This window comes from Heteronotia binoei, chromosome 8 (genome assembly GCF_032191835.1).
Source record: "Heteronotia binoei isolate CCM8104 ecotype False Entrance Well chromosome 8, APGP_CSIRO_Hbin_v1, whole genome shotgun sequence".
NCBI lineage: Eukaryota > Metazoa > Chordata > Lepidosauria > Squamata > Gekkonidae > Heteronotia > Heteronotia binoei.
The window spans coordinates 30,187,342-30,210,376 of NC_083230.1; the positions used below are offsets into that span (position 1 = coordinate 30,187,342).

At 40.8% G+C, this 23,035-nt stretch overlaps 1 protein-coding gene across 2 annotated transcripts in view; it reads right to left on the reverse strand.

Moving 5' to 3' along the window:
• Nucleotides 1-8,899: 8,899 nt before the first annotated feature.
• The window catches only part of MET (MET proto-oncogene, receptor tyrosine kinase), a 172,632-nt gene continuing 158,496 nt past the window's right edge, over nt 8,900-23,035 (reverse strand). For both annotated transcript variants that reach the window (XM_060244858.1, XM_060244856.1), the window contains 7 exons: nt 22,654-22,884; nt 19,657-19,737; nt 18,669-18,850; nt 16,776-16,885; nt 12,357-12,522; nt 11,347-11,483; nt 8,900-10,969 (listed from right to left, as the gene is read on the reverse strand). In XM_060244858.1, the coding sequence (XP_060100841.1) occupies nt 10,759-10,969; nt 11,347-11,483; nt 12,357-12,522; nt 16,776-16,885; nt 18,669-18,850; nt 19,657-19,737; nt 22,654-22,884 (1,118 nt within the window). In that variant the 3' untranslated portion in view covers nt 8,900-10,758. The remainder of the gene's footprint in view (nt 10,970-11,346; nt 11,484-12,356; nt 12,523-16,775; nt 16,886-18,668; nt 18,851-19,656; nt 19,738-22,653; nt 22,885-23,035) is intronic.

Consider the following 23,035-nt stretch of genomic DNA (forward strand, 5'->3'; position numbering starts at 1 on the left):
TGTACCTCCCAAATTGTGCTTCTGTGGGACAATGGTCACCCTTGAAAGAGGGGTGGGGAGAAAGAGAGGCAGTGAGAATCTGCAGTAAGAAGTAGGAAATGGCAAAATCCCCCCTTCCCACTCCCTACAAATGGAAATGTCATTCCATCAGGGAAACTGTTTCAGTCCAACTGTTATTGATTTGTTATCATGTGACCACACAAACTGCTACTTTGGATGCATGAAGGTTTGTGTGGCTAGTGTAATTCTGTACTGTGGCTGACAGACTTTGCAGAAGCATCTGTTTAAGCAGTGTACCAGTAAAACACAAATCAGCATTTTTGCCACTTTAAAAAAAACCCATGTCTTTCTATTTATATGTAGTTGCAAATTAAGTATCCAACATACACATGTGAAACCTTTTCTAAAGTTTGGGATTGATGTTTGACAGGTATTGCATGTTTGGTGGGGGACATGCACTCTAGATGGCACTGTTGACTCAATTTCCATTCCCATCTCAGCTGTAAAGGGTCTGGTTTTTAAAACCTTAATTAATATCCTTTTGAAAACAATCTTGCTGTTTCAACAGAGGGTGTGTACATTGTTCTGGGCTGCGGCTTTTATGTTTATAGTCATGTAATCAATATGTTGGAAGAGTAATTAATTTTTAACTTCTATCTGATTATAGATCAAATGCCACTGGAGCTACTGGGCGGAAGTGTGATTTCTTTTGAAGCAACAATACCAGTGAGTTGTGGGGAATTTACTGTTAAGGTTGCAGATGACCTTGTGGTGTGAGAAAACACCAGGGGCTGCCTGAACAAACCAATATTAATATGACACATACTAAAGGTATATTCATGACTGTGTACTCTGACAGCAACAATCCTTTAGCAATGTTCTTTATTCTTGTCTTCTAATCACGATTTTCGGAAGTGAAATAGGATCGCTTTCCTAGAATGTATAGCTATTATCAGGGCTCATTTTGTAGCAGGAACTTCTTTGCATATTAAGCCACATATCCCTGATGCAGCCAATCCTCCAAGAGCTTACAGTAGACCCTGTAATATGACCCCTGTAAGCTCTTGAAGGATTGACTACATCAGGGGTGTGGCTTAATATGCAAAGGAGCTCCTGCTACCAAATGAGCCCTGGCTATTAATATGACCCCCCTGGCTATTAATATGATTAATAGCCATATTAATATGACCCCCCTGGCTATTAATATGATTAATAGCCATATTAATATGGCTATTAATATGACCTGTAAGCTCTTGAAGGATTGACTACATCAGGGGTGTGGCTTAATATGCAAAGGAGCTCCTGCTACAAAATGAGCCCTGGCTATTATCAAAGGCAAACTAGCAAACATCACAGTCACTTTTATAAACTCTGTTGAGATCCTGGTTTTCACCCTCTTCTCTTCTGTCTACTTCCTCATTCCTATGTTCTGAAATCAGCTGACATAGAAACTACCTTCTGCAGAGAAATGAGTATTGGATGTGCATGTAGGACACTCCAGGTCAGGTACCAGCACCAAGTGCAGATTATATGCCCTTCAGCAAATCCTCAGTTAGCAGCCTATATTGTAAAGATTTTTAAAGCATTTTTTACACTGAAAGAGCTGTAACATAATTTAAATTACTACTTTCCTGCTTGGTGTTGGGAAATAGCTGGAAGATGTATAAAAAGGAGCCACTAAAAGTACATTTTGTGACTTTAAATTATATTTTCATCATTCATTTAACAGTTTTAAAATTGGTAACAAGAGTTGATAATAGCAGAAGAGAGACTTCTGAGATAATCAGAAAGCTACAGGTGGATTTTAAAACTTTGTATGGGAATAAAATCAGTTCAAAAAGATGCAAGTCAAGGGATGTCATATAAGAGGAGGATCTCCTTTTTCATCAGTATCAAATAAATATTACTTTGTTTAGAAGATGTTATGTTTAGTCAAGTCCCTAAATAATTATAACTGATACATTAGAAGATTCTCCATAAGAGCAATTTCCCATATTCTGATGCTAAACACTCAGTGCTGTGGCTTGGCATTGTAAGCCATTTTTAACTGCAGTTGTAAGTGATGCTATTAACTTTTTATGCAATGAAAATGTTTTGGTTCTTCAAGAAATATTTGGGCTGGGGTCAGGGCTTTTTTTTCTGGGGAAACATGGCAGAACAGAGTTTCAGAACCTCTTAATGGAAACAAAATTCTAAAAAAAAAAAAGCTTAAAAATTCATGAGGGGCACCCATGTGCTTCTTTTTCATTTCCTTCTTGAGAGTTCCAGCACCTCTTATTCCAGAAAAAAAAAACCCTGGTTGGGGTTAAGACTGTGTGGTACTACTTTCTTAATCTCTTGAAATATCTGCCTAGAATTGAAATATGACCTTCCAAGCTTACTGCATGTGGAAGATAAAAGAACTTTGTACATTGCAGCTGTTCCAAAATCGCCCTAAAGGCATTTTGTGTATGTGGTGAAGTTTAAGTACTTTAAGTGCTTAACTTTCCCAATGAAGTTGATGAACAATAGATTTGGGACAGACAAAAGAAATTCATTCACTCAGCAAAAAACTAGATTGTGGGAGTCACTGCTAGTGGATATGGTAATGTTCACTATCATAGATACCTTTAGCCGCCCTGAGCCACTTGTGGGAAGGGCGGGATATAAATCCTAAATAAATAAAAGGGGATTAGACAGATTCATGGAGGAAAGCCCCATCAATGGCAACTGGCCTTGAAGGCCTAAGGTAACCTTCATGTCCAGAGGCAGTCAACTTCTGAGTACAAGTGTGAGAATACACATGTGCAACTTGATCTGGACGACTAAGTAGCCATTAACAGACACTGTTACACTGTCATAAAGCACAAAGGCACCAAAAGAGCAATTCTCAACACAAATGGTGGATTTCCCTCCCCCGCAGTGTATCTTTTGAGGCTGCAATGGCACCACATATGGTGCCAGGGGAAGGGTGCTGTTAAAAAAAGTATAGTACCCTGCACATGTACAATTATAATTTCCCCTTTTCTGGACATTTTTGGAGCTGTTTGTATGCTGGTAAATGGTTGGTTGAACATTCAGCTCCCTTGGTTACTACCCGTGAGAAAGATATAAGTAGACTCCGTCAGGTAATTGAGCAACCCATTGGGAACAGTGACCACAATGCTACAATGTTCAGCATTCAGATCAATGGAAAGTTACCCCTAAGGTTCAAAGTGGTAACATTTGATTTCAAAGAGGGAACTTTTAAAAAATGAGGGGAATATTAAAAATGAAGCTGTAGAGGAAACACAAGACAGTCAAATCCTTAGAGGATGTTTGGAAGCTATTTAAAACCATTCTAAATGAAGCCCAAATAGAATGCATTCCATAGGTGAGGAAAGGCACTGCCAAGACTAATGGAAGGTATGTATGGTTCACAATACAAGTCAAAGAAGCTATAAAAAGTAAAGAGGCACCTTGCCCTTCAGACCCACTCCCATCAGCTCCCTCTCGGGTTGCCAACTCCTGAAGGGAGCTATTCTTCTTCCTGCCGCTTGGGCGCGCTGCCACCACCTGCTCAATTTGGGGGTTCCTGACTGAGAGGAACAGGTCTCCCAATCCCCCTTTCCAGTTCTGAGGCCTGGTCTCAAGGTCCTCTGCTACCCAACACCTGGTTATCACAGAGACCAAAGTCCTTTGGGAGACCCCTGAAGAATTGGCAACCTTGCCAACTGCATGCCTTCCTCCTTCCCGGGACTCCCCTCTTACAGTAGCGTGGTCTAAGAACTATGTGGTCCAAAGTTTTACTGCCAGCTTTCAAAATAGTAAAAAGTTTATTTTTAAAAAGTGAAGTTAAAAGAATAATTTTAGCACAGCACATGATCAGCAACCAAAAATCAAATAAAATGTGGTTTGAAACGCATCCTTCTGTCCCTGGTTTAACAACTTGCCCTACCAGATGTTTAAGCAGAGCAGGCACATCTAAGCTTAGTAAGTTACAAAATCTTCTAATGTAGGGGTGTCAAATATGCGGCCGGGAGGGGGGGGGCGAGTCAGGCCCCTGAAAGGCTCCTATCAGGCCCTTGAGCAACTGACTGTCATCTGCTTCCTTCTCCCTTTCTCTTGCTTCCTTCTGCATCACAGCTTGCTTTGCCAGGCTTGCTCAATTGCACAGGAGCTACAGAGCAAAGCCTCTATTTTCTTCATTGACTGAGGCTCCTTCCTTGGGGAAGAAGGGGGCAGGAATAGCTTGCTTTGCCAGGCTCTCTCAATCACACAGCATAGCTACTGAGCCAAGCCTCTCTCACTTCTATTGGCTGAGGCTCCTCCCCTTCTCATCCCCTGGGGAAGGAAGAAAAAACCCAGAGCTTCCTTTACCCAGTTCTCTGGATCCCATGAGAGAAATACAAAGAAAGCACCTTTAAGACCAACGACTGCTAACGTTTTAAGCATGTTTTACGGGTTTTTTTTTAAAAAAAACTTTAATTGTGTTTGTGTCCTATATAAAGTTTATATCTCTGCTACCCAATCTTAAATAAGTACACACATGGCCTGGCCAACATGGCCCAGCCCAACCTGACATGGCCTAGCCCGACAACGTCTCATTTATGGCAGATCCGGCCCTCATAACAAATGAGTTTGTGTTGTTCAATCGCACAGTCAAGAGCTCCAAGAGGACCTCTACTAACTGGGTGAGTGGGCTACAGTGTGGCAAATGAAGTTCAATGTTGCTAAGTATTGCACAGTGGGATAAAAAAAATCCCAACTTCAAGTACAGGCTAATGGATCTGAATTTATTGAGACTGAGAGGGGAAAAGATCTTGGGGTCATAGAGGTTAACTCAATGAAAGTGTCAACCCAATGTGCTGCAGCAGTCAAAAAGGCAAACTCCATGTAAGGGATTATTAGGAAAGGGACTGAGAATAAAATGGCTGATTATAATGCCCCTGTATTGATTGATGGTGCAGCCTCGTTTAGAATACTGTGTACAGTGCTGGTTCCTGTATCTCAAAATGGACATTGCAGAGCTGGAAATCTGCAGAGGAGGGCAACCAAAATGTTTATGAGGTTGGGGCACCTTCCCTATGAGGAAGGGCTGAAGAATCTGGAACTTTTCAATTTAGAAAAGAGATGACAAGGGGGGGGGGGGAACATGATAGAGGGTTATGAAATTATGTATGGGATGGAGCTGACAAAGAGATCCCCCCCCTCCCAAAATACTAGAACTCCAGGGCACCCAATAAAACAGATGGCAGTAAGTTCAGGATGGATAAAATATAATATTACTTTACACAGAGACTGATTAAAATGTGGAATTCACTGCCAGAGTGTAGTGATGGCCACAGGAATTAAGAAGGGAAGGCATAGATTCATGGAGGATAAGCCTATCAGTGTCTACCGGCCATCGTGAATGAGGGGAACCTCCGCATTCAGAGGCCTCTGAATCTCACAGTCAGCAGGCAACATCTGTGGAAGACGGAGGCCTCTTTGCTCTGTTGTTGGCCATTCAGAGGAACTGGTTGGCCACTGTATGAGACAGGATGCCGGACTAGTGGACCATTGGTCTGATCCAGCAGGGCTCTTATGTTCTTATCCCTGCATTTCAGGCAGACTTTAGAATGTATCATTGGAGAGAGTCAATGGCAAAAAAAACAAATTATAGTATAACAGTATAAAACAACTTATTTCTAGGCAAGGTGCATATTGTTCAAAATCTCCAGGATTTTTTTTTTTTTAAGTAAGAAGATAACATAAGAGAAGCCATGTTGAATCAGGTCAATGGCCCATCCAAGCCAACACTCTGTGTCACACAGCGGCAAAAAACCCCAAGTGCCATCAGGCGATCCACCAGTGGGGTTAGAAGCCCTTCCACTGTGCGTGCATTTCCACTATGGAGATATCTTACCTGCCTGTTCAGACCCATGCATATAGATCTATGATTTCAAAGGGAAAAGTGCAAGTGTCATTTTTTGATTATGTGACACAAAAATACAGGCTACAACCATTTCCAGTAATTTTTTCAGTAAATGCAGTAAATTTTTCTGAGTCTCCCACTACCGCTGACAGGGCCATCATTCTAGTTCAAAGCTAACAGGATCATATATTACTTCAAAGATGAAAGAGATTCCCACCTGCACTCCATGCAGGTGACACTGAACAATCATTGTTGCTGTACAGAAACAGAGGGATTATATTTATGTGTGTGTATATATTTGATAGGGGGAAAGATCATGGGGTCATAGAGGTTAACTAAATGAAAGTGTCAACCCAGTGTGCTACAGAGGTGAAGAAGGGAAACTCTGTTAGGGGTTATTAGGAAAGGGATTGAGAATAAAATTGAGAATCCATGCAGGTGAGAATCTCTTTCATCTTTGAAACAATGTATGATCCTGTTAGCTTTGAACTAGAATGAGGGCCCTGTCAGCAGTAGTGAGAAACTGAGTAAAATTTACTGCATTGTAGGAAATGGTTGTAGCCTGTATTTTGTGTATATATAATCCCTGTTTCTGTATAGCAACAATGATTGTTCCGTGTCACCTGCATTATGTGCAGGTGAGAATATCTTTCATCTTCATCTTAATCTAGTTACCTGGCCCTGAATCTTTGGACTATGGCAGCCTATAGATCTAAGCAAATTTTCAATGTAGTTTGAAAACAAATTTAAGGAGCTGCATCAATAATACTGCAATCTTTTGAAATATGACCTTCTTGATGTTATCTTTAATCAACTGTTGCATGCACGGTAGTCCCACTCTGTTTCAGCTGTCACTTGATGCTACCAATGATATCGGTATTTCTAACTTTAATTATACAAACAAAGATACTTAGAAAACCCTTTTGTATTTTTGATGTATTAGATCAAAATAGGAATCTTTGAAGATGACTGAGCTCTCTGAATCATGGAATATTTTATAGATCCCATTCCATGTTTTCCATTAGCGGAAGACATCTGCACAAAAGGAGTGTGCATGATGTCAAGCAGTGGAACCCTACCCAGACACTTGGGTTGTGGCAGGACCCCCAAGGAACACATGACGCCTGAAGAAGAGACTGATACACATTGGTCCCATGAAGCCAGATGTAGCCTGCCTCAATAGTGGCTGGCCTAGCACCATCAACAAATATGGTGGCTTGGCAGGGGTAGGTCTGAATGAGAAGGCAGGACTGCTTTCCAGTGCCTGTGATATCCATAGCCAGCAGATAGCCCCTCCCACAGGACTTCCTGGTTCCAGGTGGAGCTTTGATTAGTCAAGAAACAAAGGCATGAACTCCCATAGCCACGTTATAGAAGGGCCAATGGGCAGGCTGAGGAGAAGGTTGGTTCTTTTCTGGCTGCAGGAGAGCAGAGGTTGGAAGAGATGGAGAAAATGCAAGTGGCACAACCTCCTTCCCTCTTCAAGTGAGCTGTTGGAGGTAATGGAAAGCAAGAGCTGAGAGGCCTTGAGCCCTCTCCTACTGCAGACCCTCACTTTGTACCCCATACGATTTCCCTGGGTCCACTACCAGGTGCACAGTAGGAGAAGGCAGGAATGTTCTCTTCTATTAGTACTGTTATATTTGCAATTTGGTGTTATGATTCTAATCCGAGAATCGGCTTTAATTTGCCACTCCTCCACACGTAGCTGCTGGGTGACTTTGAGTCAGTCATAGTTCTCTCAGAGATGATCTCTCCAGTCTCTTCTTCCTTTACCTTCTATAGCAGGGGTGGCCAATGGTAGTTCTCCAGATGTTTTTTGCCTACAACTCCCATCAGCCCCAGCCAGCATGGGCAATGGCTGGGGCTGATGGGAGTTGTAAGCGAAAAAAAACCGGAGAGCTACCATTGGCCACCCCTGTTCTATAGGATCCAGTTGCATATGCAGTCTTTTTGATCAGAATTTGTGAGTGAAAAAACATTAATAAGAGATGGATGTACAATCCTATTGGAATAAGCTAAAGTGCAATACTTTGTAGTCAGGAACAGATATCATATAGACTGGTCATTAGTATTTCATTTAAGGGCCTCTTTGTGTTTTCCTCTCTGAAAATAAGTCTTCTTAGCAGTTTGGATCTGAAGTATCGTGACTGATAAGAAAAAGGCTAGTCATTAAGGGCTTGATAAATTCTGAATTAAATTACAATACTGTGCCCATATCCTGGAACTTCAACTGATTCAAGATTCTGGGATTAGTTTTTTTAAAAAGCCCCAAAGGTTTCAGTCTCAAGTATCCAAGGAAGCATTTACTCTAGTATAAACCCTACTGGTGACTAAAGATCTGCACCAAGGCCATCATTAAAATTTCAAATGGATACATCTAACAGGGACATTTCAGTGGTTGCCCTGATATGAAACTCATGCCTTTCAGATGTTTTATTATCCTTCTCTTTTACCACTTTCCACAAGTTAGGGAATGACTGGTATTCTTTCTTGAACATTTGACACTGGCTAAGTACTGGATTAAGAAATGGAATTTTTCTGCTCCGTTTGTCGTTCGTTTTGATCTTGTGGTGATTTTACTCTGTGTTTATTGAGTTTTCAAAAATGTTTCTGTTTTTATGTACACTGTCAACTAATATGAAAGGATTTTAGATGTAAAGCAGGATAAGAACTTCATAAAATAAAATGCAATGTAAAATAAAAAAAGGCAGATTCTTTGTCATACTTTAGCTCATATAAGAAGTTGTATGAGAGAAAGGCCTTATTTGGTGCCTCTCCTTGTGAACACAAGTGAAAACACTTCCATTCCATGAGCACAAGATGCCTTCTGCATTTAGGAGGACAACTTTGCATGCAAACTGTGTTTTTATGTTAATTTCATATTTGTTTCAAGTTTGAAAAGCATCCATCTCTTCCATCAACATTAAGGGCCAGTAACCATCCAATTATGCTCCAAAAACAAAGAAAAAAACCTTTGCAGGATGAACTTACTTTCATCTAAAGAGACATACACATGAATGGTTGGCATACAAATATTTTACTTTATTTTTACTAAGAAGTCTGTTAGGTCATCATAATTATAAATGTAAGTACCATCCATCTTATTGGCAGGCATATGAATGTACAAACATCAAAATCTCTACAAGAATCACACGTTAGGTACTAGTATCTCAGACAAAACATTAATGTTTCTTCAAAGACAGTATAATTGTTTGATCCTCCCAACTGCCCGTTTCTCTCAAAGCTTGTGTACATAGGTTTAAAATATCTGCTTTTAGCATCACAAGTTTCCTTAACTCTGAAAATCATTTTTAATCTTTTTTTTTTTGTGCTTAGGCAGTTCACAATTAGCATTGCTCTCAGCACGCATGAAGTGTTTGCCATGGAAATGGATGTGGCCATTTAATGCAATCTAGTATTGTTAGAAAGCAGTTTGCTTGTCCACTCCAAATCTTTTAATGTGACATTGTCCCTTAAGAACCATACATTCCCTTTAGAATTGGATTCTCTGTAGGCATTGTCTCCTCAAAGATCTTAAGGGCTGTGTTTTTTTTCTTGCATTGGGAGATTTTAACACTTGGGGTAATGACTGCTTACAACAAACTCTTTACCTTTCCAGTCTTTACAGAGCAGAATTTTTGAACATCTTTTGCTACTTATGAATCACAGGCTGATAAAACATTTTTGAATAATTCACAGTGCAATATTTTATGGCCTAAACAAACTTTGTATCTATTTATACATATAGATATATAATTAAAAATAAAACTTTCCCCATATAAAAATAGAATGCTTTGAAAAGGTTTACACCAACAAAACTAGCTATTTGTCAACACCAGACACTCTATACAGTAGTATGCACATAATTCCACAGGAACAGAAATTGAAACATGATGCTTGATCTAACATTAAGAGCACGACTGCATATTTGTTTCAAAAGCTTCAGCTCTCTTTAAAGTCCTCCTTTAATTTGGTCATGTCACAACTGCAGAACCAGCTGAATGCAACAAGCAGCTATCAGTTGCATCACATTCTCTTCTTGATGTTATCATCCACTTGCGTATGGCATTGCCCAGACTAGTAACAATCACGCAGTGTTGCACTTCTTTTGGTTCCGAGTTGGCTGAACTCATCCTTTAGTTTCTTCAGCTGTAGCTGCCCACTCTGAACTTCTGAATTGTTTTAACTATGATTTCTTAATCTAACTCTGGAATACAAATGACCACTCTTTGGCAAACTGGTTTAACAGGCATTCTTCACCATAATGCTAGATGGAAGAGTTCTATTTTCTATTTGCAGTGCCTTTGATTCCACAAAGCTGCTGCAGTATTTTCATCATGTAATAAAACTGTGACCTAGGATGTTTAGATCATTCACAAAAAAGTGGTTATTCCCCCCGACAACCAAGAAAATGCTTTTTAAATAGCCAAGACTGATAGAGCAAGCAAAGCAAACCTTATGAAATACAGATGAGAATTTTTTTTGCAATCCTGGAATAGTCATTATCTGGCTTGGCACTTATGCAACAACAACAACAACAAAAATGCTGACTACAGGCACCAATAGGGATAATTCATTCTCCAGTGCCTGGCACTTTGCATTACTGAAGACTCTCTGAATTCATCAGTTGTACACAGTATAATTTATAACACCAGCTGGATTGGTCACAAATGAAGAACAGCTGGCAAGAGATAAGATATTGTGGTAACAGTGGACAGTACAAACTGCTATAGCTTTCAGCAACATGAAACTGTCTCCTTGAAATAGTGCAATTTGTATGACACATACAACAGTGCTTTTACATCAATCAGGCGGCAAAAAAGTGATTTGCTTTTTAGGATTCTTCTTCCTCCCCTGGTTGTATAGTAAAATATATCTGGTCATGTATCTAAATCCCGATCAATGTTGTCTTGGGATGACAGAAGAGAAGGATAAGGTGCAATGCACTTCACATTGACATAGGTAGCATTCACATGAACATAATGTTCCCCGACAAAAGTGGTGAAGATGGTTGATATATCTGAAACTAGCTCAGAGAACGCTGGTCGTAATTCAGGTTTGGGATGCCAACATTTAAGCATGACTTTGTATCTGCAATAGAAAGAGATTAAAAGATAGTTTTATCTAAATTTTTTGGTTGGCTCGCTATTTTTACATTTATATCTCACTTTTCAACTACAAAATTCTCAAAGTAGCTTGGAACACATAAAAATAGAGCATTTCTTCCCTCTCCCCTCTGACTCCCCATCTTTTAGCTTCTCTGTCTAAGCAACTGTTCTAGCCTCTCCTCCCAGGATGAGGTCTTTAAGAGGTAAGCAGGGAAAAGCCATGTCTCGGTCTACCACTGATGATGGACTGGTGTTTGCCTGGACAGTACCCTCCCACTCTACGTCTCTAGTTACAGGAGCCCTTTATATCCAGTAATGCAGCTCTCGCATCACTGGCAACATCTTCTTGTATTTACTTACAGTGGGTCTGGGCAATATTCAGGCTGCAAGAGCCTTCTTCCTTGTAGCAAATAAATAGTGATATCAAAAGAGTTGACATCTGGGTAGGGTGGGGCCCCTCTTGTCATCAGCTCCCAAAGTAATACTCCAAAGGACCACTGAGAAAAGCAAAGGAAAACTCCATCACACAACTGGAAAGATTAAGGGTGAGTAAATGTCTTAAAACAAACGTTTTCATAACAGGCTGCTTCATTCCAAGCACAGTAACTAAATGCTACAATGAACACACGAGTCAAGGGAAAAAAACCAAACCAAACCAATATAGAAGGCCTGGAAAATATACTTGTTGCTTGTTTGGTATGTATGAACTCCAGCATATTTGGAAGAAGAATAAAAAAAATATTGCACCAATGACTCGAAAGTGTTTATGCCAACAAAAATCCCTTAAGAGTAGAATATACATGGTATGTAATTTTTTTTTTTAAAAAAAATTGTAGTTATTTTTAAAGTACAGTCTCAAACTGCAGTCAAGCAGTTGCAGGCTGGAGAAAGAAGCAAATAGAATATGCATATATAAAGTTCTGTACACAGGATGGCAGCTGTGGAGCAGTCCAATGTATCAGACTAATACTGCTTAAAACAGAAAGCTTTTAGGCTTGGGAAAAGAGAGTGGGACTTGTTCAAGTTAAGTTGACCTAACCTCAAAGATAGGGCACAAGTTTTCCTTTCAGATATGTAACCAGAGGGTGACTGAGATCAGTCTCAAATTTACTATTGATTTTGCAGGTAGGGTGTTTCACAGCTAACACGTTACCTGTAGTTTTAGGAAGGAAACAAAAGAAAAATAGGGGGGAAATCCAGGTTCATTTGTTTTACAATCTAAAAGAGCTGAAGCTTAGTTCTGATTTTGGATTCCAAGGTTTTGCATTAATCTACCACATCCTTCCTTTTTTCCCTCCTAAATACTTCAAGGAATGTCTAGAAATGTGAAAAGTCAGCAAGAACAGCATAAATAATTATGGGCACATTACCACATCTGACTTTGTAGTGAACTTCTGAGTTTGCAAACTTTCTAAGGCCATCCATTTTACTGGCAGTTTGGCTCCTGTTTTATTGTGTACGCTGTAGTACTCTTTATCATAGACATCTCGAGCGAGGCCAAAATCAGCAACCTTGACAGTGAATTTTTCATCTAGCCTAGGAGAAAAAAAATGACCCCCCCAAATTATCTGGAGTTGAGAAGGTACAATCTACATTGTCCTTGAATATTTTAAGGCCTATATCTTTGGATTCAAAGAGTGTTTGAAGATGCATCATATTTTAACAAAGCTGGAGAACTACTGCACTGTGTGAAATATTAATACCAAAGGGGAAAAAATACCAATTCTACTGTGGTCTTATTGTCATTAAAATAGCAGCTGCACTTGCTTACTAAGAAAACCACAGTGAACACCTATGAAGGCATCTTCAACGGTAGATGCCCCAGTGTCTTATGCAGTCTCTCAGATGTATTAAACCATTATCCTGCACATTGAAAGGAATGCAAATTGAAGACAGGTATGTCCATTATCAGTGTGGCTGGCACCATGTATGTTTTTAGCCACTGCCTTGTTAAATATTCTCTTATTTTACCTCCAGTCTCAACACTGGAAGGAGTGTTCAGGAACAATGGTGGGCTCATATCAAAAGAGACAATCATAGTTCCAACCCACTCTGGAGCATATTGACTGTGGGTTGAACTGGATGTTGGGTTCATGGAACTGATCACACCACCACGTGCCAGTCATGGCTCAGTTGTATAACAGTTTATTGCTGGCCAAACAAATGCTCCTCAGCAAGACTTCCAATAAGTAGGATCTTAAAGAAAACAGAAGTCCAGTAGTGCCTCGGACTAACAACATTTATTTCAGCATGAGCTTTTGTGAGTCATTGCTCACTTCTTCGCATGTCAGCCACAGTTAAAACTTAAGAGCTGAGATAAAATTCAAACAAGGAAATTCCAGATAACTTGCAAGTGCCTACTCTAGGCTTCTAGTCTATGCACCATTGGTTCCTTTCCACTGGTACAGGGAGAGGCCCAAACCTTTTTCCTCCTTGAGGTGGGTTCCACTATCTCAGATCCTCATTCAATATAAAAATATTAATAAACCATTAATAAATATTATTAATAATAAATAATACTAAAGAGAGTAATAAACCAGTGTGTAATTAATCAACAAATGGCAGCTGTATGCATTCATGTGCTCGGTCTAGGTTGCTAATATGGAGCTTTGACACTTATGTAGCCTGGAAAAAATCTGCACCTTCACATTCAAAGCAATAGTTGCTTCCTTGTGTTAATGGAAGTCAAACATCAACAATCCAGAACATAAATTCCATCAATTAATACTAAACTAATTAATAAAGCCAATTAATCAAGAGTCCCATGGCACAGCGTGGTAAAGCAGCAGTACTGCAGTCTGAACTCTCTGCTCATGACCCAAGTTCGATCCCGGCAGAAGCTGGATTCAGGTAGCTGGTTCAAGGTTGACTCAGCCTTCCATCCTTCCAAGGTTGGTAAAATGAATACCCAGCTTGCTGGGGGGAAAGTGTAGATGAAGAAGAAGATGATGATATTGGATTTATATCCCGCCCTCCACTCCGAAGAGTCTCAGAGCGGCTCACAATCTCCTTTACCTTCCTCCCCCACAACAGACACCCTGTGAGGTGGGTGGGGCTGGAGAGGGCTCTCACAGCAGCTGCCCTTTCGAGGACAACCTCTGCCAGAGCTATGGCTGACCCTAGCAGGTGCCAGTGGAGGAGTGGGGAATCAAACCCGGTTCTCCCAGATAAGAGTCCGCACACTTAACCACTACACCAAACTGACAGTCATACTTTGTCTCCCCCGCTCAGCCCCACCCAAGCTTTGCCCCCCCCCAGTTGACTGGGGAAGGCAATGGCAAACCACCCCGTAAAAAGTCTGCCATAAAAATGTCGTGATGCGACGTCACCCCAGAGTCGGAAACGACTGGTGCTTGCACAGGGGACTAACTTTACCTTTTTTTAAAAAATTAATAAATAATGATGAACCAGCATAGTGGCACTGAAAACCATTTTACCCATCAATCACTGTGTGAACTAAACTGTTGGGTTACCCAGCCATTAATAAAATTCTGTGCATAATTTTTATTTATGACGTTCTTATATGGACGAGGTCAAAGTAAAACTAAGGCTGAGCTGTGTAAACAAAGACATTTGCTTTGTTTGTCCAAGTTGCCACATTGCAAATGTCCTGTGTAAATGTATCAAGCCATCTTTTGTTTTTTGCTGATGATTCTTTGCAGTAAGGTAATGTAGAAAAGATATGCAGTTTATAGTTAAGACAGTATAAGGAAGCTAAAAGGCAAATTATGATAGTAATAATTTAGTATTTGCAAAAATGATGGTTGAACCATGAGAATGACAGTCATACTTTGTCTCCCCCGCTCAGCCCCACCCAAGCTTTGGAGAGGGAGCCGGGGTCAACTTTGGGATGCTCAGTGTTAACAATGAGGTTCTTCCCCCACTCCCTCTGCACAGGAGTTTGCCTAAGCTTTGCCAAAATCGAAGAGGCACAGAGAAGTGTCCATATGAAGGGCAAGTCTTAGTAGTAGTATGTGCGAAAAGGATCAAGGTGTCTTAGTGGATCATACACTGAACATGAGTCAACAGTGTGATGCGGTGGCTAAAAAGGCAAATGCAATTTTGGGCTATATCAACAGAAGTAAAGTATCCAGATCACGTGATGTGATGGTATCGCTTTACTCTGCTCTGGTAAGACCTCACCTGGAGTACTGTGTTCAGTTTTGGGCACCGCATTTTAAGGATATAAACAAGCTGGAACAGGTCCAGAGGAGGGTGACGAAGACGGAGAGGGTTCTGGAGACCAAGTCCTATGAGGAAAGGTTGAAGGAGCTGGGGATGTTTAGCTTGGAGAGGAGGTGGGTGAGAGGTGATATGATCACCATCTTCAAGTACTTGAAGGGCTGTCATCTAGAGGATGGTGTGGAATTGTTTTCTGTGGCCCCGGAAGGTAGGACCAGAATCAATGGGTTGAAATTAAATTAAAAGAGTTTCCGGCTCAACATTAGGAAGAACTTCCTGACTGTTAGGGCGATTCCTCAGTGGAACAGGCTTCCTCAGGAGGTAGTGCGCTGTCCTTCCTTGGAGGTTTTTATACAGAGGCTAGATGGCCATCTGACAGCGATGAAGATCCTGTGAATTTGGGGTAGCTATTTGTGGGTTTCCTGCATTGTGCAGGGAGTTGGACTAGATGACCCTGGAGGTCCCTTCCAACTCTATGATTCTATGCTGCCACACTTGGAGCACTGTTTGAAGAAACCCCACACAGGCTGGGAGGGGAGGCCCAAAGGCAGGGGAAGGGGGCAGAGTCTCAGAAGGCTAATGAAATATTCCCATTTTCTTTTTTTAGGAGAAAGCAGACAAAAGACAAGGCAAAGCAAAGCAAAGATGGGAGATAGAACAACCAAGAAAAACCAGGAAAATTGTTTAGCCGACCAGAGAGCCAAGGAGGTGAGTCCTGAACATGTAGCGGTCAGAAGACAACTGGTGGGGTCTTGGTGGTCCACCTCCTGAGCATGTGTGGTGGAGTCCCTGGGCATGTTCAGAGGTGGGGACATAAAATCCCTCTAGTGGAGCTACATAATACTGATTCAGAAACGGCACAGGTGCTGTAGATCCCAAGGGTGTGATACACAGAGATCATGAAGAGGATTAATAAATTATTAGTGGTAAACACAGAACCTTGCCCAGACTGCCTCAATCCCAAACTGCCTATGGAATAATAAGATTATTCATTCCTCTGTTAGAAGTATGAAAACGCTTTGCTTTCATCAATCCCTCAGTAATTATTCTCAAAAGAATAGACCTTGCTGAAAGGGACCGCAGTCCTTTTAAATATGGTTTGCAGAAAGCCTGAAAAACAGCTGAGTGATGCTCAGTTATTTTTCAGGTTGTCTTCTGCAGTCCCTTTAAAGTTTAAAGGGACTGCACAAGACAGCCCAAAACAGCTGAGCAGTGGAGAGTGCCTCTCTGCCACTAAGCTGTTTTTGTGGCTTTTCTGAGGAACAGAAAGCAGGGGTTTAAAGGGACTTACAGTCTCTTTAAATTCCTGCCTTCTGCTCTATCCATGAACCACCACAAACAGCTTTAAAAGGAACTTTGGTTTGTGAACCACAAACAGGGCAAAATTTGTGATGAATCTCACTTCGTGGTTTAGTTCATGCCCATCCCTAATGACAATTACATACATGGAAAGCAATGGTCCTGAGACCACTGGGTGCACACCTCTAAGTTTCATAAGTAATAAATAAAGTAATCTCATACCAAAGAGGATTGTTCTTTAATCAGGTATTCCTTCACCTAGACATTATTTTATACCATAGCATGGAAACTGGATGACATATACTTACATGCAATTTCTTGCTGCCAGGTCTCTATGGACAAATTTCTTGCTTGCAAGGTATTTCATCCCCTTTGCCACTTGCAAGCCAAAGCCAATCAAATCCTTTACTGTTGGGTTCTGTAAAACATAATGACAATGACAATATTATAATACAGCAGAATTAATTTCTCTGACAAAATTCAATTGATCAAGCTAGCCTTTTTTTATTTTAGTACTGATATATTCTATTCAGGTATGCGATATATTTGTATCTTCAATTCTCTTTTAGCATACTTGAAGCAGCTATGCCTTTGCTCTTAGCATTTTGGATCCTGCTGATCATTTCTACAGAAAGAAAGGTGCCCACCCCTTTTTCTCCCTCTCCTGCCACAGCCAAAAATGTCCCTGAAACACTACTTCTGATGACTGAGGACTCCTGAGGACAGCAAGAGGGGGGGAATTGGTGAAAATCTTCCCTCTTTCCACTAGTGGAAATCCCACACAGATCCAGCCCAGTTTTCTGAAAACCTCCAAGAAAAGTTTAAAGGAGGGAAAAATGGGGTCAAGCTAAGACACTAAAGAACTTAATTAAAATATTAGTATATTACAATAATTTGAAGTATACTGGGAAATATCAGCTGAAGCTAACTCATGACGCTAAGCTGAAAGAGGGCCAAGGCCACTTTTACCACCCCATTAAACTTGGCAACACCAATTTGGTATCAAAGATTTCAGGTTTTCACGGCTGGTAACATCATTAGGGTTTGTAGAGTCTTTCGGGATCAAGTGCCGTGTTCTACTGGAGAAAGTTTTCCTTCCAGACGTTTCGTTCTCAGCTGCGGAGAACATCCTCAGTGGCGTTGCAGCCGGAGCAGGCGCTCAGACCTTCTTGACTGCTGTGCATTGAGTGGGGCCAGGGCTGCTGGAGAGCTGCTATTTCTAGGCTGGAGGGGGTGTGGTGAAAGGGCAATAGGTTTGTGGATGTGCCCATTGTTTGGTGGGGCTTCCTGGAAGGGTAGTGATAAGGAAACTGGCTGTTGAATGTGACCATTGTTCTGTGTTAATTGCTGGGAGGGTTGGAAGGGGTTTGAAGATAAGGAAGATGGTTGTTGACTGTGCTGATTGTTCTGTGGAATTTGCTGGTTGTTCTGAGACTCAATGCACAGCAGCCAAGAAGGTCTGAGCGCCTGCTCCAGCTGCAACGCCACTGAGGATGTTCTCCGCAGCTGAGAACGAAACGTCTGGAAGGAAAACTTTCTCCAGTAGAACACGGCACTTGATCCCGAAAGACTCTACAAACCCTAACCAATTTGGTACATTGCTTAAATGTAACCATCACAACAAATTGTGGTCAGATCAAAGACTTCCTAAACCAGTTAGCTTTCAATTTTCTTTTGCATACAAAAAGAATGCACAAGCCACAAACTCATCCCTGTATGGTCTGGGTAGAAAGTTAATGCATGGCAATTCTTAAGCTGAAAAAGTATTTGTTAGTACACTAAACACTGTCCTCTATTTACAGTAACTAACCTTAGACCCCATCCGTTAAAGATAGCTTCCTGAGACAATAGTAGAAAGGGGAAAAAATTAGACAACAAAATTCTGGAAAATGATTTTGTGGCATTTGTGCTAAAGAAAGCTTAGCAGATGACGAGGTATTGAATGATAACGGATTTGATGAACAATGCAGAATGAAATAATTTCTTGTCCAGAAAACAACATTAAAGTACAAGGAATCAAGCAATTCTCACTGACAATTCACAACAATTCTCTTGACCCTGCATATTTTTTTTTCACAGGGGAAGAACGTAAAACCACATTTATAAATTACTGCATAAATCAATTAATGCTTTCAAATTAATGTAACTGTGGTCACATATATGGGATGGCTGTCACTGAAGGGGTGCAGGAATGTACATACGTGAGTCTCATTCCTAATGAAGTTTCGAAGATCTCCATGTTTCATGTATGGAAGCACCACCAATGGAGAACCTTCACTGGGCAAGCAAATTCCAAGAAGTGATAGGACATTGGGATGAGTGAAATCTTTCATTATGATCCCTTCTTTCAGAAACTGGGCAACTTCATCCAAGTCTGTAATCCCTGGGAAATCCAATAGCAAAACCAAGTCAAAGAGTATCAACATTTCATATTAACAACATTAGAACTTGTCTGAAACTTGCAGGATACTTACAAATCCTTTCCTTTGTCATTCCCTCCATTCAAAGTTCAATAAACTAAGTTTAAGCATAGTTTGTAAAAGCTGGATAAGAACCCCTTTCAAAATTACATACAGCACCTCTACTCAGGAAAGGAAAATTATTAAATGTTTACAGGGCTGGGCACCCCACTTCCACAGCCAAATGAACTGGAAGTGTCATTCACCTTACCAATATTTTTTGTCATTGCCAGAATATATTGAACACATTCACAGCTCACACGTAAAGTTCCAGAACTTTCCTTATTTTTATTTTTTTTTTATATTCCACCTCCTTCCTTTTTTATCCACTAGGCACAATAAATAGAAACATCCCGACGTAAAGTCAGGGAGAGGGTAATTATGGATGTGTGCCAACTTCCTCCTGCTGTTTTCCAACTGCCTCACTCATAAAAAGCAAATATAAAACAGCCTGGTGGCATGTAAAATGATACTGCTGCAGTTTCTTTCTTGCCTTTTATCTTGTATTTGTCAGAGAGGGAAGGGAGGATGTGAACATTCTCTCATAGAAAACTTAGCAAGGCGAATACATCCTTAGTGGAGCTTTTCCCAAGCTTTGGGGAAGAGTCCCACTGGAAGGTGGCCCCCATTCAGCTGATGAAAGTGCAGCTCTAATACACAACTGTATAAATTCCTTCTTGTTTCTCTGAAATTAGTTAGGCATTTGCTACAAAAGATTATTGTGACTCACTATTCAAGGACTTAACGGCACAATGAATTTTGTTGTCATCAGTATCCAGTAAAGTCCCATGATAGACGCAACCAAAGTGTCCTGCAAAAAGAATACCTAAGATTAGCTTTATTTCTCATAATGGCTTAACCAAGTCACTGCAGACCACTGATACCCAGTGACTCAGGACCCACCTTTGGCTCTGTGACACGCTACCTGTGGCTTTCCTAAGCACTGTTTCACAATTTGGCATATTTCTGCCCCATGTTTCAAGACAGTGGCGAAAACCCTTGCACAATGAGGCTTGTGGTTCTCAGGTGGTTTTCACCTTGAAACAGCCACCACTAGAGTAACAGGTAAACTGCAATCCTCCCTCACGCCTGGGATAGAAATAAAGGTGGGTCTTCTGAATTATGGTAATTCCAAATGTGGCCACTGCTGTACATTATTTCTATGTCACTTTTCAAATAATGATAATATATGGCTTGGCAATAACAGATCAACTAATAGTAGATTCAAGATGAATGGAAAGAAGTACTTCCACACATTTATATCATTAACTTATAGAATTCAGTGCCACAAGATGTCTTAACAGCCACTGGCTCTAAAAGGAAGTTGGACAAGTTTATGAAGTGTGAATATATCAGCCTTTATTAATAATGATGGAATCTCTATGTTCAGAGACAACATACCTATGAATACCAGACAGTTGGAACAAACATGGGAAACCAATTGCCACATCAATGCCATGCCTGTATGCTTCCCAGAAGCATCTAATTGATTATTATTGGAAACAGGATGTTGAATTACATAGACTTGATCCAGCAAGGTTTTCTTGAGTTAACAATACTGTCACAGCCTCAACTGGCTAGAACATATAAATTTCAAGGTGTGTTTGCTAGTATTCTTGAACAGTCTTTTGTTGAATCAGGCTTGTAAACAGCCACTCATCTTGTTGCTAATGCCAAACAATAATTGCTTCCTAGTTAACGAAGCAGGATTATTTTAGGCTAAAAAAAATGACTACCATAAATAGATGGAGGCAGACAAGGGAGTAAAATTCATTAACAGCATGTGTTATTCAGTTACACAGTGATTTGTAAAGGCTACATTAAATATATACCAGAAATGCATCCCAATTGGCCCATCCAGTCCAACACTCTGTGTCACACAGTGGCCAAAAAAACCCCAAGTGCCATCAGGAGGTCCACCAGTGGGGCCAGGACACTGGAAGCCCTCCCACTGTTGCCTCCCCCAAACACCCAGAATACAGAGCATCACTGCCCCAGACAAAGAGTTCCAACAATAAGCTGTGGCTAATAGCCACTGATGGACTCTGCTCCATATGCTTATCCAATTCCCTCTTGAAGCTGTCTATGCTTGCAGCCACCGCCACCTCCTGTGGCAGTGAATTCCATGTGTTAATCACCCTTTGGGTGAAGAAGTACTTCCTTTTATCCGTTTTACCCCAACTACTCAGCAATTTCATTGAATGTCCATGAGTTCTCATATTGTTAGAAAGGGAGAAAAGTACTTCTTTCTCTACCTTCTCTACCCCATGTGTTATCTTGTAAACCTCTATCATGTCACCCCTCAGTTGACGTTTCTCCAAGCTAAAGAGCCCCAAGCGTTTTAACCTTTCTTCAGAGGGAAAGTGTTCTAGCACTTTAATCATTCTAGTTGCTCTTTTCTGCACTTTTCCCAATGTTATAATATCTTTTTTGAGGTGCGGTGACCAGAATTGTACACAGTATTCCAAATGAGGCTGCACCATTGATTTATACAGGGGAATTATGAAACTGGCTGATTCGTTTTCAATTTCCTTCCTAATAATTCCCAGCATGGCATTGGCCTTTTTTATAGCAGTTGCACACTGTCTTGACATTTTCAGTAAGTTATCTACCATGACCCCAACAATCTCTCCCTTGGTTAGTCTCCACCAGTTCACACCCCATCAACTTGTATTTATAGTTACGATTTTTGGTCCCAGTATGCATTACTTTGCACTTGGCCACGCTGAACCTCATTTGCCACGTTGATGCCCACTCACCCAGCCTCGACAGATCCCTTTGGAGTGCCTCACAATCTTCTCTGGTTCTCACCACCCTGAACAATTTAGTGTCATCTGCAAATTTAGCCACTTCACTGCTTATTCCCAACTCCAAATCATTAATGAACAAGCTAAAAAGCATGGGACCCAGTACTAAGCCCCACGACACCCCACTGTTTACCATCCTTCACTGCGAAAACTGCCCATTTATATTCACTCTCTGTTTTCTATCAATTAGCCAGTTTTTGATCCACAAGAGAACTTGTCCTTTTACTCCATGGCTCTCGAGCTTACTAAGGAGCCTTTGATGAGGAACTTTATCAAAAGCTTTCTGGAAGTCAAGGTAAACATCATCTATTGGGTTCCTTCTGTCCACCCCCTCAAAGAACTCTAACAGGTTAGTGAGACAAGATCTTCTCTTATAGAACCCATGTTGAGTCTTCCTCAATAACTTTTGTTCATCAATGTGCTTACTAATTCTCTCTTTGATAATGGTTTCCACCAACTTTCCCGGTATTGAAGTCAAACTGACTGGCCTGTAATTTCCCTGATCTCCTCTAGAACTCTTTTTAAATATGGGGGTGATATTCATGCTCTGTAGGTTTCAGCTGCAATCCAAGGAAACTGACTTCAGAACAGTCCAGATATTTCATTTCTATGTGAATACGCCAAAGCTCAAGCTATTGGAACTCATGACTGTGCTCAACCGAACTATATTAACACTTTCTTCTATGCATATTTTGAAGAGCACAAACCCCTTCTCTGCCCAGTGTTTGGGATCTGTAAAATGATGCAGTATAAATCTGTGTAATGCAAGAAGGCCAAACAATTAAGCCCTTACTGTAATATGTTAAACCATACTACACTGATGCTGGGATGCAGTAGTTACTCATTTATATAATTTTACAAAAGCATACAATGCATAAGTGTGGGAAAACATTTATTACTTTGACCAGTGAAACACTTACCTCTTCCTATTACTTCACTGAAATGCACCATCAAGCTATCAGGGCCAATCACCACATGCTCAACTTCTTTGACCAAATCTGGATTTAAGGCACTGATGTCAATATGGACATTTGACTGCAGCAGTGGGCTAGCTAAATCAGAGTCTCCAGTAGACAAAATGGGTGATAAATCTGTGTGAGGATACTGGGCTGGCCTGCACGATCCATTCTGAGATAAAGTTGGAAACTGATCTACAAAAGGGGAAAATAGGAAGTGGTTGCATCAGAAGCAAGCTTAAGCACAGCAGAGTTTCAGAATAGTTCCAAACCTTGGAATGCTCAACCTAACAAGAAAGGAAAGATTGGCAATGCAATCCTAAGAAGGGTTGCACCATTCTAAATC